This window comes from Dermacentor silvarum, chromosome 8 (assembly GCF_013339745.2).
Source record: "Dermacentor silvarum isolate Dsil-2018 chromosome 8, BIME_Dsil_1.4, whole genome shotgun sequence".
Lineage (NCBI taxonomy): Eukaryota > Metazoa > Arthropoda > Arachnida > Ixodida > Ixodidae > Dermacentor > Dermacentor silvarum.
In genome coordinates, this window is record NC_051161.1 from 131,098,320 (window position 1) to 131,115,614 (window position 17,295).

The 17,295-nt window shown below is 49.2% G+C and overlaps 1 protein-coding gene across 1 annotated transcript in view; it reads left to right on the top strand.

The window, feature by feature from the left end:
* Nucleotides 1-4,136: 4,136 nt before the first annotated feature.
* The window catches only part of LOC119462426 (lipase 3), a 39,363-nt gene continuing 26,204 nt past the window's right edge, over nt 4,137-17,295 (top strand). Inside the window, exons 1-2 of the mRNA XM_049672973.1 lie at nt 4,137-4,232; nt 15,607-15,835. Of these exons, the coding sequence (XP_049528930.1) occupies nt 4,137-4,232; nt 15,607-15,835 (325 nt within the window). The remainder of the gene's footprint in view (nt 4,233-15,606; nt 15,836-17,295) is intronic.

The following is a 17,295-nucleotide window of genomic DNA, read 5'->3' on the forward strand; positions in this document are numbered from 1 at the left end:
TGACGGCGACTATATCGTCTCTCCGATTACAGACGTCCGCCTGACGCGCAATGTTACTGTGCCTCATACCATCGCCACATTAGTTGATAACTGTGTGTTTCTCCCGCTACTAAACTTTGGTCTGACCCCCCAAGTGTTGCCCCACAAGATGTCGCTTGCCCACCTCACCGCGATAACAGACTATGACGTCGAGGTTGTCGCCATAACTGCACCTGCGGAAGCTGCAGTTTCCCCGTCACCAAGTTCCGACGACAGCATTTTTCGCAACATGATTGGATCAGACCTTTCGCCTGACCAGGCCGACGCTCTTTGCCGGGTTTTGGCCTCATACAACGACATTTTCGACATTCGTGATCGACCTCTGAGCCAGACTAAGATTGTCGCCCACCGTATCAACACTGGCGACTCTTTGCCCATTCGCCGTCGACCTTACCGTGTGTCCGCATCAGAGCGCGAAGTGATTCAAAAAGAAGTGGCTAAAATGCTTGCGAAGGACATCATCGAACCATCTTCTAGTCCTTGGGCCTCTCCCGTCGTATTAGTAAAGAAGAAAGACGGTTCCTGGCGTTTCTGCATTGATTATCGGCACCTCAACAAAATCACCAAGAAGGACGTGTACCCTCTTCCACGTATTGACGACGCCCTCGACTGCCTCCATGGTGCCACCTTCTTTTCATCCCTGGACCTTCGATCTGGCTACTGGCAAATCGCTGTAGACGACCTGGATCGCGAGAAGACCGCCTTCGTGACCCCTGACGGCCTTTACCAATTCAAGGTCATGCCTTTCGGTCTCTGCAACGCACCAGCCACGTTTGAGAGAATGATGGACACACTGCTTCAAGGATTTAAATGGTCGACGTGTTTATGTTACCTGGACGACGTGATAATTTTCTCCCCCACTTTCGCAACACACCTTGAGCGGCTTTCGACCATTCTAGCAATCTTCCGACGAGCTGGCCTCCAGCTAAATTCCTCGAAGTGCCACTTCGCCCTTCGTCAAATTACTGTCCTGGGCCACCTCGTTGACGCTTCCGGTGTCCGACCGGACCCAGCAAAGATACGCGCTGTCACGAACTTCCCCGTTCCACGGTCTGTCCATGACGTTCGTAGCTTCGTGGGGCTTTGTTCCTACTTTCGCCGTTTTGTGAAAAACTTTGCGGCGCTCGCACGTCCACTCACTGACCTTCTCAAACAAGACGTCCCGTTTTGTTGGGGTCCTCTACAAGCTGACGCCTTCTCTGAGCTCATCGCCGCCCTAACGACGCCACCTATTCTTGCCCATTTTGACCCAGCTGCTCCCACGGAAGTGCGCACAGATGCTAGTGGTCACGGCATCGGTGCAGTTTTAGTCCAAAACCAACAAGGCGTTGACCGTGTTATTGCGTACGCAAGTCGTCTCCTATCGAAATCTGAACGCAATTACTCTATTACGGAACGGGAATGTCTTGCCCTTGTCTGGGCGGTTTCGAAATTCCGTCCTTACTTGTATGGCCGCCCTTTCCGTGTTGTCACCGATCACGCTCTCTGTTGGCTTTCTTCACTGAAGGACCCTACTGGACGACTTGGTCGTTGGGCGCTGCGCCTTCAGGAGTACTCTTACTCAGTTACCTACAAGTCTGGCCGCCTCCATTTGGACGCGGACTGCTTGTCCCGCTACCCTGTTGACCAACCAGAGGGACCGGACATCGAACCTAACCCCTGCGTTATGTCTATGTCTCAGTTTCTCCAGATTGGTGACGAACAACGCCGTGATGATGCTTTGCGATCGCTCATTGATCGGCTGGAATCCGCACCTAACGACGCCTCACTGCGCATGTTCGCCCTCGTGAATGGCACACTTTACCGTCGTAACGTCCAGTCAGATGGCCCTGAGCTGCTTCTCGTTGTGCCTAAACAGCTGCGTTCAACGGTACTGCGTGAGCTTCACGACGAACCAACTGCTGGTCACCTTGGTGTGTCCCGCACGTACGACCGTGTCCGGCGCCGCTTCTTTTGGCGCGGTCTCGCCCGGTCTGTTCGACGTTACGTGACCTCCTGCGACAAATGCCAACGTCGGAAACGTCCTGCCGCACCCTCGGCTGGACTGCTTCAGCCGCTCTCCATCCCGACCGAACCATTCTTCCGGGTTGGTTTGGACCTTCTCGGTCCTTTTCCTGAGTCACGATCCGGCAACAAGTGGGTCGCCGTTGCTATCGATTATGCGACCAGGTATGCAATCACTCGAGCGCTCCCCACCAGCACTGCTACTGATGTTGCCGATTTCTTGCTCCACGATGTTATTCTGCACCATGGCGCCCCTAGCCAATTGCTCACAGATCGAGGCCGCGCATTTTTATCACGAGTAATCGACGATCTCTTGCGCTCCTCCTCAACGCAGCACAGGTTGACCACTGCCTACCATCCCCAAACAAATGGCCTCACCGAGAGACTAAATCGCACCCTCACGGACATGCTCTCAATGTATGTTTCATCTGACCACCGTGACTGGGACCTGGCGTTACCTTACGTGACTTTCGCGTACAATTCCTCGCGTCACGATACCGCCGGTTATTCACCCTTTTATATGCTCTTTGGCCGTGAACCAACGTTACCGATGGACACCCTACTACCGGCTGCTGCCGCGCCGCCTAGCGAATATGCACGTGATGCCATCGCTCGTGCCGATCACGCTCGTCAGATCGCCCGCTCTAGGCTGTTGGCCTCGCAAGCGACCCAGAAGCGCCTCTATGACAACCGGCATCGCGACGTTCGCTTCTCACCCGGTGCCTTAGTTCTCCTGTGGTGTCCATTCCGCCGTGTTGGCTTATCCGAAAAGTTGCTATCTCGATACACGGGTCCTTACCGAATCGTCCGCCAGGTCACGGACGTCACCTACGAGATTGTTCCCGTCTCTCCGACTTTACCGCCGGCGATCGCTCCCAGTGACATAGTTCACGTTAGCAGACTGAAAGCCTACCGCCTTCCTCCTAACGACAATGTGTGAAGTGCGCCGGGACGGCGCTTGCACCGCCGGGGGTAATGCTACGCGAGAGACATTCATCCTGGGGCAGACGACGAAAAAGACGGTTCTCTCTGGTGCTGGTGGCTGTCCACCATCTTGGCTACTGTGTCTCTCTCATACTGTAAATACAGTGTAAATAGTCCCGCCTTGTGCCATTTTACGTAACAATATGATTGGTCAGCGCGACTTCAATAGAAATGAGCTCTCCCAATCCGCACGGAACTGTGTCCCTCACTAGGAGCACTGAAATTATGATTTTCTAGGCTACAGAAAAAATAATCGGCTTCGCGATGTCATGCATTACACTGCGGCCTATCACTGGCGTCAGTGATATCACCGCCGCCGCAACTTTGACCTATCTAAAATGCTATTCCGATAAGGCTACCTCCCAGCTCTGAGAAGTAATCCTGGCTGATTGCACTAGTGTGATATTCACAGGAAGCGACGATTGATTTGACTGCCCAGACTGCAACGTATGCAATCGAGCCTACATTACATTGCGCGTGCACATGCGCTCCATTATTTCTTAACATAACGCCGAACCTCATGCAGTCATTAGGTTTTCATGACCACATTTGCTTCATGTACTGTTCCATAGTTAACTTTCAGCAAATGCCGAGGCAGTCATAACCTACAACCTAAACTTACGTGCTGAGCTCACGCACACTCACGCCAACGTAGCAGCAGAATATGATTGTTACACGGCGCAAGAGAACAAAACCTTCAATTTTAGCTGCATCTAAATACCCATCGATTACAATCAGTCTTGATCGGGATGTTTAGTTAAATTTGGTTTTGCTGTGTGTGCCTCATTTCCTGTAGCCACGCATCCGCCGGGGACCTGACAATATAAAAAAGAAGGATGAAATCGGGCTTCTAGTATTGCGCGCCATCATTCCGGTGCCCGTGACCCCATTACTTGTGCGGTGCTGATCACTGTGAATGTATTAGGCTCATACGCGCGACATTGGGACAGTGCATAACGCAAAGCTTCCCAACACCAGCCTGCAGAAATGAGCTGATTCTCACCTCTGATAAAAAACAATTGTTACCTTTCTATGCACTGATATGCTGTCATATGCCATAGATACTAGCCGCACTTATCTTGCGTCTGCCCAGCCGACAAACAGTCACCATGGAGTTCAGCCTCTTCGAAAGCAGACCCCAAAGCCAGACTATTATCCTAGAAGTCTGTTTTGCGCCCTTGGGCCAATCCGACATGTGGTGCAGAGTAAGTTTGGGGCATGCTCCAATTTTTTCTGAGCAAATGTCCGGACTCGAGGCTTTATGAATGCAGCTCTGTTAGCCATGTATTCTCGCATAACTGTTCTCCACACTGTTGTCCTCCGTCCCTCTGTCCTTTTCCAAATGCAGAGCGCACTATCGCTCGGGCTGACTATTCTGGCTTCCTCTAAGTAAATTATTTATTTCTGTATAAAGGTTGCGTCCTTTAGGCCTGCAAATAACGAAAAAAAAAGGGAAACGTGACATGCTGTTGTTTTCATGTTCAAAAGACAGAAAAGTAAACCAGGCACCCTTGTGGAATGGCTGGCCGACTTCTCGGCGGTCAACGTTATGGCAATTTAAGAGAAGCTTATTTCAACAAACTCATTCATAAAAATACATGTGAACTTTGTTTCAAGCACCAGAAAACATTCAAATACTGAGGAAAATGGCACATACCATCAACAGGGCACAATATGAAGGAAAAGGAGAACACACTAAGGTGACATACAAGTCTGGCAGGTGTTCAGACCTGCCAGAGATTAAGGTGTTAGTACGGTAACAGGTGCGCAGTAATGCGCCCACTACGGATCATTATGAAACGTGTCGACCATTAAGTGCCGCCGAACCTCGTTGGCACCACAGCACAAATCCACCTATGCACCACAAGATAACCTCGAAGAGAATTCGCGGTTGTGTTCTTGACTCTCTACATACATGGAACATTTGCCACAGTAAGAACCAAAAAGTTTTTTACGCTGGGCAGTCGAACAAAGCATGCCGTAACGTTTCTGTTTGCCGGCTTTGAGGGAAGCGGTTATTGGGAGTTATTCCCCACGCTGCCGAGCGGTTCCGCATAGGCAAAACGCACCCGCCTCGTCTCCACCCGAAGTCGAGCACCTCGGCGGGCACTGCCGACGATGTCAGACTGCGCCAACTGACGCTCCTGCATCTCTGCAGCTCTTCATGCGTCAAGTGTTTGACGGCTAAACATCCGCAAAAACCTGAGTTGCCGGGGTGTTAACTAGGTCAACATCAGGTAGGGCTGATCGAATGAACTGCACGCAGATGCATGCATATTTATAGAATGGCGGGGGTTCTTCCGCCGTGGGTAATGTTCTTTTTTCCGATGTAGAGCTTTCTGCAGGTACCTAATAAATATTCTTCAAGCTTTCTTCCTGGATATTCAGGGTTCTTCACGAGGTCGTATAAATATCGCGATGATCGAACTCGTCACAATAATCAAGCTTAAAGAGGCAGCAGGCGATTACAAGGACTGAACTTCAACAGGCCACTACCATAGGACATAGTGCGACAACGTTTGAAACCACGGACAGGGGGTATAAATTATTATTATTATTATTATTATTATTATTATTATTATTATTATTATTATTATTATTATTATTATTATTATTATTATTATTGCTAACATGGACACTCGACCTAGCTATAGCACTGTTAGATTATTCTCATTGCGCTCGCTGTCGACGTAATCACGCTGACCTGTTTCTTTTCACACTCCTTCACGGTATCGATCCTCACGTGCCCCGCCCATCTCGGTTGTACCATGTTTCGTATTCCGTGCAAGATCACCAGAGAACATAGGCCTTTCCATGTTCCTGCCTGTCATCATCAACACTTAATCGTCCACAGAATACAGTCTGTAGAACGCTTATTAAATGCGAATGCATTTCTTAGTAGGGGCATGTCAGGCGTCTGTCGGTGTCCGCGCGCCGGCAGGTGTTATCTCTCCGCTCTCACTCCCTCTCCCATAGCAACAGCTGCGGGCGCGCGCGCTCATCCTCGCCCCTAGCAACCAGAGCAGATAGTGCGGGCGGAGTAGCGGAGAGTGAGTGGAGAGGAGGAGCGCGCTCTGGCGTGTGAGGGCGCTTGCATCGCGGGAACTAGGCGGAGCTCCCGCGTGTGTGAAGAGAGTGTAGGAGAGGGTAGGCACAGTGCTTCGCCGCTCCTTCTCTCGCCATTCGCTCTCTCTCCTCCCTGCGCCCCACTCTCCCGTTCGCTCGCTCGCACGTATATATAAATAGAGTGAAGCGCGCGCCTCACTCTGGCTGGGCGCCTCTCTATGGCTGGGCGCCTCTCAAGGCGATGGCAGAAGTCGGTGAAGGCGAATGTCTGACGGCAACGGTACCCCTAGCAAGAAGTGTAATACAATCCAACCCGAGCATTACACCTCTCGCTGGAGGTGACGTCACTGCAGTAGCTTCAACGTCATCATCAACCGGAGGAGAAGAAGCGGAAGACGAGGCTGCGAAGCGAAGAGCGCGTGATGCCGAACGCAAGCGAGCGAAGCAAGCTGCCGATACCGAACTCCGTGCTCGGGAAGCCGCTGCGAAACGCCAACGCCGAGCCGAAGATCCGGAAATGTGTGCTCGATACGCCGCTGTGAGACGTCAACGGCGAGCCGAGACGCTGAAGTTCGTGTTCGAGACGCGGCGGAGAAACTTCAACAGGTGCTGATGAATGTGTAAATAAATGGTTACGGTATAAATCCTCGTCTCGTCATTAGTTTACGCCATTAAAATTACTACGCCGTGTACTTTCGCCGCAAGAAATGCATTCGCATTTCCTCACGGTTCCCTTCGGGGAGGTGGGGGCAATTTTTTCCTTCTTGTCGCGTCGAAGTCGTCGGCTGCAAATATGCAGCCAACTCACGGAAAGCTGGCGTTGAAAAGAGCACGGGCAACTCTGTCTCAGCACCAAAAGATGACAATCAACTGTATGGTGCCCTGTTGTGCAGGTGGGGTATAAAGGGGTCACATTCTGTATGGTGCCCTGTATCTGTCTTTTGAACGTCGCTATTGGAAATGATAAATAAAACTTTAGCGTAATAGAAGTTACGGCTTCAATGATATTGTGAACAAACATTAGGAAGAAATGGGTAGCAATATTTTTTGTGACTTGTTGGGGCAGTAACTAGCTTATGTCATGTGGTCCTGTCCAAATAGTTGGGGGCCACAGACTGCATTTCATCAGTTTTGACTGGTTGCTTAGATGATCTCGTTTTGTTCTCGCAACGATGCCCAGAGGGAGTGCCCGGATAGCGGCTCTAGCTTTTGGCTCAAGGTCACTTGAAGGTCGACGCCGGTTTGCGATTCCGACTTCCACTTCGGATGCGGAGAGGCCAGAAAACACTAATCCATCCATCACGGCTTGGTGTGGCGTACACTCGCAAATACCTTCACAAGATTGGACGAGAACGGGACCCTGATTGTAGCGTCTGTCACACTCCCGAGACAATAGAACACATACTTTGCGTGTGCCCTCAATATGCGGCCGAGCGAAGGACACTAAAGCGTAGTGTTGACTGTTTGGACTCCCGCCCCTTTTCGGAAGCGAAGGTTTTTTTAGGCGCATGGAGAAGCGTTGATCATGCCCAGCGCACCATAAGATCACTTTTGAACTTTATGTGTGAGACGGGCTTAGACGGTCGTCTCTAGGACCTGTGCAGTGCGCGAAATGTGTTTGTGCGATGACGTTCTGTGTGGGCAACATTAGTTCTGTGTGTAATGTGTAAAAAGTGCACAACCGCGTATTGGACAACGTGTGTAAATAGTAGCTCATTGTACGATATCATAATCACCTGCCACCTACCTCTCTCTGTATCTCCCACTTCCTTTTACCCCAGTGAGTAGTAGCTAGAGACACGCTCTCCAGGCTGACCTCTCCTCCCTTCTCTTCATTAAAATCTACTCTCTCTCTCTCTCTCTCTCTCCACTTGAAGGTCGCCTACACGGGGAGTTAAAGCATTTCCCGCTTAATACACGGCGTTTTTAGTTCTGATGGACTGAAAACATTTCGCCGCCAATAAGCATGTGATAAAAACACTTAAGCGGTATCACTTGCTATTGTGGCTCAGTGGCTATAGCGTTATTATTTATTATTTTTTTATTTTCTACTGAGCGCGAGGGCCCGGGTTCAATGTCTCGCTGCGGTGGTCGGATTCGGTGAAGGCATAACGCAAAAACTCTCGTGTTTACCGTGATTTGGGCGCGCATTAAAGAGCACCACGGCGTCCCTCATAGCAAGGGGTGCCGCTTCGGGACGTTAGAGCCAGCAGTTTAATTTAATATCCGTCCAGTGTCACGCGTCCTGTTGGCAGCAATACTTATAGGCGGAGGAACAGCCCGTAGGTGCGCCGTATATTTAAATACGGCGCACCTACGGGCTGTTCCTCCGAGGCAAGTCAGAGGTGCGCGAGAGCGCTTCCAAACAAACAGAACCACCCCGGTTACTCAGTGGCTCTGTCATTGCTGTAATGATGAGTGCAAGGTCGAGGGTTCGATTCCTGACTGCGATTCCTGACGGCGGGGCTACTCCAGGCTTAATTTACAGGTTACCCTCACACAAGTGTACGGAGATACGCAGGTTGGTTCAGGCTCAACACAGTAGAAGCAACGCAAACGGTAGGACAAAGCGAAGAAAATGACACGGTGCATTAAAATGAAAGCAACTTACTGGAATGGGACTCCTCAAGCGCCCGTTTTGGTTCCGAGTGACCAGGCACAAATTAGCTAAACAGCTAACTCTCCTAGCTGAAGACGCAATGCTCTTCTCATCCGGCTTGTTTCGTCCCGTATTTTGCTCGCTTGCTAGCTTACTTTGCTTGCTTGGTCGGTTTGTTTTGCTTGCTTGGTTTGCTTTGCTTGCATTGCTTGATTCATTTGCTTGCTCTGCCTTGCTCTGCCTCGCTTCCTGCCTGCCTTCCTTCCTATTTCCTCGATTGTTCATTTCATAGTTCTGATTTTTTTTGTCAGCATTCACTGAGAGACGCGAAATACGTGCAGCAACATTAGTCAATGTGTCTCTATTTTCTTTATTTTCCGCATCTTTACAAACTCTATCTGCAATAATGTAGAAAATGTATTACTGCAGTTGTATTGCCACATTAGTTAAAATGTGGTTTACATGACTAGGATCAGTGCGTTTTCTGTTTTGCGACGAAATGAACAAACATCAATTAACCGTATTGGCGCAGCATCCTGTTGTCTATCTTCTGCGGAAATCGTGTTCCTCAGGAATGACCAATTAACACAGGATGCGATCTTTGCTAAAATTGTGGCATATTTTTCATCAAAGAGAATAGTTAACATTTCCTTGCAGCAGTGATGAAACACCTGTAACAAGATAAAACTAAATTTCCATACAGGTTCCAATTCAGTTACCAGCACTCTCTCTTCGGTCAGGTATCCACGACGTCCAGTGTTTCTGTTTTCAAAGCGACGCATATGGTTAAGTCGAAGCGACGCATATGGTTAAGTCGCTTTTCCCACAAAAAGGGTAGTTCTTTATATTTAAAATGTTGTTACCATGATATTTGCAAGTGACGGCGCTTATTGAACACACACATATACACGACACTGCTCTTAGAAACGGTGCGCTTGTATGCAGTTTATTCCGCGTATTAAACAAAAACCTACAGATTCCCCGTAAATAATTATCTGTATTAGTGTTTCTTGAAGTTTGACGTAAAAGATAAAAACGTAAGGAGCTGTTTTAAGATAACGATAAGTCGCTCACAGATAATGGGCTACTCGGAACAATATCTTAGCTCACAAACTAATTGCCAATATTCCATCTCGAGCAGTCAGTCGAATGCTTTCCAACTGGCAGCTCCTTCAAGGTGAACCACGGAACGTAATAATTCTATTTACTTATTTATTTGATGATACCTCAAAGGTTCCTAATCAGGGACTATACATGCGGGGCAATCGTGTTTTTTTTTTTTTTTGAAGGGGTGGGAGGGGCAGGGTGTGGAGGGCTGTATGAGGGAATGGTGACTGTGATGAAAAAAAAAGTACTCTCTCCGTCCTCACAAATATTGTCATACAATGTCAACTCATTCGCATAATAATTATCTGTATCCACCCAGAATTTTGTGCACACACGTAACGTGTGATTCACACTTCCAGTGCGAACGACACAGGAGTAACAAACAAACAAACATAAACACGCCCCATGCAAATTTTGTTCAAGAATGTGCAGCTATTTGAAGTGTTCTTGTGCAAACAAAGTTCCACATTCTGCTCACCTAAGTTGCTTTCAACCAGGCTCAGCTGGGCTCAACCAGTATATGGGGTCCTTCACTCAGATCGACATGCTCCCAAATTCTTTCATGCTCACTAAAGTCTGCGGAAATTATAGTATGCAAGCACATGAGTCGGCACAGAACAGCGAGTCGCGACCAATACTCAGCTAATCTAATATGTTCGCAAACTATTTGCAAACCAATTTTCCGGTTCGAACCTATCATAGCGTATATAGTAACAAGCCAGTCCACACGGTGATCTAAATAGCTGCCATGTGCCTGCACTTTGTGCATTGACCCTCTGAGAAACAGAGCTTAGATACTCACTGTGTTCAAGAGCTGATACAAACCAGACTAAAAAGATGCTCACCTCCAGAATTTGTTGGGATGCCGTTCTACAAGTATTCTCCGAAATCTTATCATATGCAGGAGAGAGAGGTTGTAATAATGAGAGAGGTGGAGAGGTTAGCCGGAAGAGCGTGTCTCTGGCCTAGGAGTTCTCGCACCGGAAACTCGAAGGGGGAGAGATGGAAAGCAAGATGCTATACATACTACAACATGCTACAACAAGCTATACATACACAGCTCCAATACGCAGCACGTATGTGTAAGATTTAGCAATGCACGCAGGTGCAATACCTCCAGACAAAACACGTTCATATATGTATTTCGTACCTTCATCACACCGAAACGTAGAGCCGAACGTCCAATTAAGCCAGTCTCAAGTAGAAATTTCAAATGTATTACTACGGAAAGCCGGGTACGTACGACTTTCCTCGTGTGCCCCAAAACTACGAAAACGGGCCACAGGCCAGGCGGTCGACTGCAGCCTTGTATGCGCTTCTTCAGTTCCACAGGCCGGAGGGGGGGGGGGGGGGGGTTGTTTGTCAGTGTTCACCTAGCGGACATATCCATTTCGTCTGCTACTGAAGTTCTGATTGGCTGCGCTGGGGTACGTCTCAGAAGGAGACAGGCGTCTTCGGCCAATCAGCTCTTCATCAGCAGACGAAATGGGTATGTCCACTAGGTGGACACTTACAGAAAAGCCTCCCGGACGTCACGTGTGCTCGCCGGCGCGCCTAAGCATGCGCAGATGGTGCGGACAGATCGTACGCGCCCAAGCGCTACGTGAGCATGGATATCTTTTCCAGGCAGATATCGGTGCTTAGCTGCCTCTCGTTCTGACGCGCCTGGCTATGCAGCTACGGTATGGTGAAACCAACACTCAGTGCTATCTATTTATGTCACGCGAGAATGTTCCTTTTTTGTGTACTTTTTTTCGCTGATCTAACGACTCTAAAATAACACAACTGTATTTATCAATATTTCAGCATTTTAAAGCAGTGTCACTAACAAAGTACGATACGATGTCTGTCAAAATGTATGTGAGGGAACGAAGTCTATGAGTGAACCAAAATATCTATAAATGAACCAAAATGCAAAGCGCGCCGGCGCGAGCTTGCGCGCGTCGGCAAGCCTACGCGTGGTCTGGGCTTAAGATTGAGAGTGCACGTAAAAAAGTGGTCGCAGTTTCACCTGAAAGGCGAAGCATCAATTGCGATAGCAAATTTGTAGAGAGCTATACGGAGTAAATGATAGTAGCTTTATCAGCTGTATAAACTTGGACATGCAGCAGCACCGGCAACACGCAGAACTAATGTCGACACCGTCGGCGTTTTGCCCGCGTTCGCACAAAATGCGTGCGGCGTTGCTGACTGTTGCCGGAGCCTCTGGTATAAATAGGCACTTGGTGCCGCAGCTAAAAGTCACCTCCCTTCCCTCCCCCTCCCCCCCACCTCCACCGCCTTTAGCGCGTTGGAAGAAGGCGCGTTTGCTCTACATATATGGTGATTGTAAAGGAGGAAAGAGACGCCTACTTCTGCAGCCCTTAAGGAAGCATGGCGCAGAACGCGCGTTTGTTTTCCGCCGTGGGTTCACTCCCCGTGAAAGAGCGCGTCCCTCGCGCCCTTTCACTCGCACATACAGCGTTCGGCGGCGCGCGGCGACGATTTCATCTCCATTGACGTCATACGGAACCTCACGGCAACGGCGACGCCGACGGCAGAAATCTGCTTTGGAGTGTCCATATAATTGCTATCGCAATAATAAGTGAGATCGTGTATCTTATGTATGGCAGACGCAGTAGTGCGCCTTTTATTGTGGTTGTTGTTTACGCGACACCTGGTAATTTCAAGCGTAAAACCATCCGAGCAGTAGCACGAGATAACAGGGTACACAGGCCTATACATACACTCTGATACACTGCCTACATGACAATGCCAACAATAAACCATATGGTAATCCTACGCAAGCACAATATATCGGTGCGTTACCCCGACAGGAAAAACGCAATCGTCGCAACGCATAACCTCAAACATCGACGAACCTAACCAGCTTGATTACCCGCTATATTGTATCACGACAACTCTTAACACGTTGTTAAGTCACATGAACGTCACACTATGACAAAAGCTGAGCAGTAAGCGGTATTGCCTTTGATTTATATCCACTCGGCCGAGCACACGATTAGGTAAGATCAAGGAATCGCTTTTCCGCTAATTGTAGATCATCAGCGTGTCCCCAAATGCGGCTGTTGTGGTAGTTAAGCAACTATTTAGGCCAAAGGCAACGCCGCCTCGATCAGCCAACACATAGCAGCGGCCCTGACCACAGAAAGGTAGGTACACGTGCCCTCGAATCTATGCGCACACACGGATGCGTTTTTCCCCCGGAAGGCGCCGCCGATCTGCCGCGAAGCGTGCGGACGACCTTTGGCGGATGAGCGCGTCGCTAATAAAAACCCTCGCGGATGAAACACCAACTCCTGTAAGCGTTCGCGCTGTCGCGTACCGAACGGCACCACGTCGCCACTGGTTGTCAGTTTCAAAAAGGGCGCACACCACGCACAGTGTAACGCCTGTTACGTCGCGCCTGAATTACTCCATAGTGAACCGCAAACCGTCTCCGCCAACGTGACGCGCGCTTTTGTCCCAGCAAGGAAAATCTCGTACCGCCTTTAAGTCACCGACGTTTTACGAACCCTCATGTGACGGCAGACCTCGAAGACTCCGTTTGTTGTGGTAAAAGGGAAGTGGTGGGAGCAAAGCCGCCTAAGGTTACCGGCACTTATCATTCGCACCTTCATTGTCAACAGTAATCGTAAAACGAGCTTCGTGCCGAAATTAGGAAAACTCTTTCGGCAGAATGCCGTTATTGAAGCGGCAGGTGTGAGAACATCACTGCTGACTCCTGGTTGCTTCGTCATTTATCTACGCAAAGTGACAGATAAGAATTTTAGTGTTAAATGGTATAGTTGATAATCTCTCCCCGAGTTGCAATGGTGGCTATCGCACAGCTTCTGCCCCGTTTCGTCGTGACCAGCTTCGGCCTCGCCCTTAACCTCACTTCAAGACTCCTTCCGAATAGCGCCAAAGATGGAGGAGTTTGCACCGGAATTGTGAGTTCAACTCTTTTCGGTGTTTGCGCTGTGATCGTGGGCTGAGCTCTTCTCTGACAATGAGCCTGTCTGCTTACTTCGAATGGGACGCCACGTTTGCGGAGGCGTTCGTATGCTAGCGCACTACTTACAAATTAGCACACCAGCCAACGTCGACAGTGAATGAGCAGACGGTGAATATGGCCAACCAATAAAGAGGAGTTTTAACGTAGCGAAAGTTTTGTAAATACGGTCGCAATGCTTTCAGATAGTTTATCAATAGCAAACGCCAAAATGGGTTAGCCTAATGTGACTTGCGGAGAAGCGTGCAGTTCTCGAAAGGCGTTTTCTCGCTTACAAAGCAACCAGCGAGCTCTAAATCAGCTAATGTACGGAACAGTAGTACGAGGGTTCTAAACTGGGCCAGTTAGTTTATGTTCTACGTGGCGAACACTTGTAGTTTTCACGGCAATAACTAGTTCCAACTCGTTCACTGCTTTCGACATCAAAGTATGATTGTATCAGTTGGAAATGGCGTTGGCGCTTTTCTGGTGCACAGTGGAGAGATAATATTTATCCAAAACCAGAGTTGGGACTAAGACTGAGTGCTGGAGGCTAATATGTGTTGAACGATCCAACACAGCAAGGAATCGTAGAGCTGACACCATCATATAGCTAGATGTACAAAACCTCTTGCGTCTTTGCCCCTTCCGTTCTTCGGTCTTTACAATAGGATAACATTTCACATATGAGTAGACATACTGAAAGTAATGCCGTGTCAACCGCAGGGGGCGTTGTTGTGGTTGCCGCGAACCTTCTCAATTTGCTGAGAAAGACAAAAAGCGAAAAAGAGAGAATGGTTTTCTGGTGTGTTGCCATTTTGCCATTAGGGCTGCCAACCGTCCTGAATATAGCGCGACAGTACCAACTTTTGAGTAAATGTCCTGCATCCAGACTTGATCCAGTTAGGATGGCCAAATCTTCCGACTTCTGCTTTTTTTAAGGTATAGCATTAAATAGACCAGATTTAGTTTCTCTAATGCCTGACAGTTTGTTTGCACATTAGTCTCTTTTTGTCATAACCATAAAGCCGGTTTTCTTATTATAGTGGTTCTTTTTCTGTAGCAGGCTCTATCCATTCACAGTATATTTATTCGAATTGGTAGCCGTGTTAGGCAACTATACTGCACCTTTCTTATATATGCATGGTAACACGCATGGTAGCACGTACGTTGGACATAAAAAATTGTTAAGCATTGTTGCGAGTACAGATTGGCGACTCCTGGCACTGACAGGGTAGGTCATCACCAGCCGCCGCCATCCCCTTGACCCTTCTGTGCCCATTTCGTCCACTCGAGAGTTGGCAACCCTAATCGCAATTTGTTGCAATGGGTCATTGTGCTCGCCTCAGAAGGTGCTTCCGTGTTGCGTTTTGAAGTTCCACTTCCGCGTTGTGATTCCCGTTTATTAAGTTTATGTATACAGGCATTGTTGCCGCCTATATTGTGTAATAGATGTGTGAAAACCTCTAGAGGTGGAGGCAATTATGTCTAATAGCTCGACTATGCAGCTTCAAATTCTATGCAAAGACTATGCAAATTCACGAGCACCGGCACCAGCTGCATAGATCTCCTACAACCTACTTAGTAAATGAAAAAAAAAATCACGAGCACCGGCACCAGCTGCATAGCTCGATAGCTCGACTATGCAGCTGGTGCCGGTGCTCGTGAATTTTTTTTCATTTACTAAGTAGGTTGTAGGAGATTTTGAAATAGCCTTTCCTAAAAATCCAACCTTCCCGTTTCGCTTGATTTAATTTAAAAGAGCTGCTACTCTCATGGCCAAAAGTAAAGAGAAATACCCATGTCCTCTGTCCGCCCTTCTTTTTGTTGCCAGGAGTCCCTCATCGGCAACAATGGCTACCCCTTAGAGACCCACGAGGTAGTCACCGAAGATGGCTACATGCTGCAGATGCATCGAATACCCCACGGAAGGATGGGTTCCTGCGCTCACATCAGCGCTTCCAAGGACCGCTGGTGCGGAGGACGCGGTCCGGTCTTCGTCATGACGGGCCTTCTCGCAGATTCCGCGTCCCTGGTGCTCGACTTCCCTGACCAATCACTCGGTGTGTTCATCGTGTGTTCCATAGCCCCTAAAGTCGTTGTGTCTCTATATGGAGACGCAACTTTTGAATGTTCCGACTACTGACAAGGTAATAATCTTGTACGTAGCCCTTGGATATGAAGGTAACCATTTCGCAACAAAAGAAAACACAATTTGGTAAGTCCCTTTAGCAAGGAGAGTAATGCGAAACAATAGTATTTTAAGAGGTGCAGTACCAGGTCTTAGAGCACTGCACGGGCCAATTTTTGCGGCCCGGGCCCGGCCCGGGCCCGTTTTTACATTGGGCGGCCCGCCCGAGCCCGATCAAAACTTTTATGGCGAGACCCGGGCCCGGCCCGGGCCCGGAAATAATCTACGTTACCCGCCCGGCCCGGCCCGCCACCCCTTTACCTTAAGCCCGAGCCCGGCCCGAGCCCGACTCGAAACTGGCCCGAACCCGGCCCGAGACCCAAAAATACATGTTTTTCAGAGTTGAGAAGCCCGAGAATAACTCGCAGAAAGCCCGAGCCCGGCCCGGGCCCGCGTCAAAAAACCTGAGCCCGGCCCGTGCCCGGGTCAAAAAGCACACGCCGTGCCCGAGCCTGGCCCGAGCCCGTGAAAAAACTGCTCTAACCGGCCCGGCCCGGCCCACGGGCTTTCAGGTAAGACCGAGCCCGTGCAGTGCTCTACCAGGTCTAACGCAAAATTTGGCGAGTCGCCCTATATTGCTGCTGTTAAGTAGTACATTTTTTGCGTCCGTTCTTGCGTCATCTGGATAATAACCAGCGCACGTACTTGTAAATATTTCTCAACTAATGTGTTTCCCATTATACGGCATAAGGGGTCAATATTAGTAATCAATTCTTGTAACTATGACGACTGACCTTTCTATAACCTAAATATTCATGCTACAAGTCGAACATGATTTTTGCAAAGTGTGCACCGTGCTTTCAGAATATTGCGACAGTACCCGTCTCACGATGACCCGTCCATGGTACCCGTCCACGGTAATGCGCTAGCAGTGAATCAATATATTGACATGGCGTATTGCCACCGTCGAAACGAGTTATGTGTGAGGCAGGTACTGCAGCACGACTCCTATTTCGCTCTTCCCTAAGAACACTCGGCGCTATCTAGCGCCGCCGCCGCGAAGCCTGCGCGTGGACTCCGGAATGCATGGCGCGCCGGTGCGTGCGAACGCTGAGAAACGCGTCCTGTCGCGCTTCTTTCGGGACACGCTGCGCAATCTAGGGACGCTGCTCAGAAGTCAGCGTTGGGCCTTCGAGACAAGAAGCGTGGCACCCCGGTGCCTGCGAACGCTGAGAATTATTCCCTCGCTTGCCGCACACTCAGTGGCACATAATCAGTGACCCAAGTTGGCGAGCGGTTCAGCGAAGAGCTCCACATGCCCAGTGCATTGAGGGGCAGGTCGCTAAAGCTTTGGCGGGAAAGGCATTCATTGAAAAGCCTTACATGCCGAGC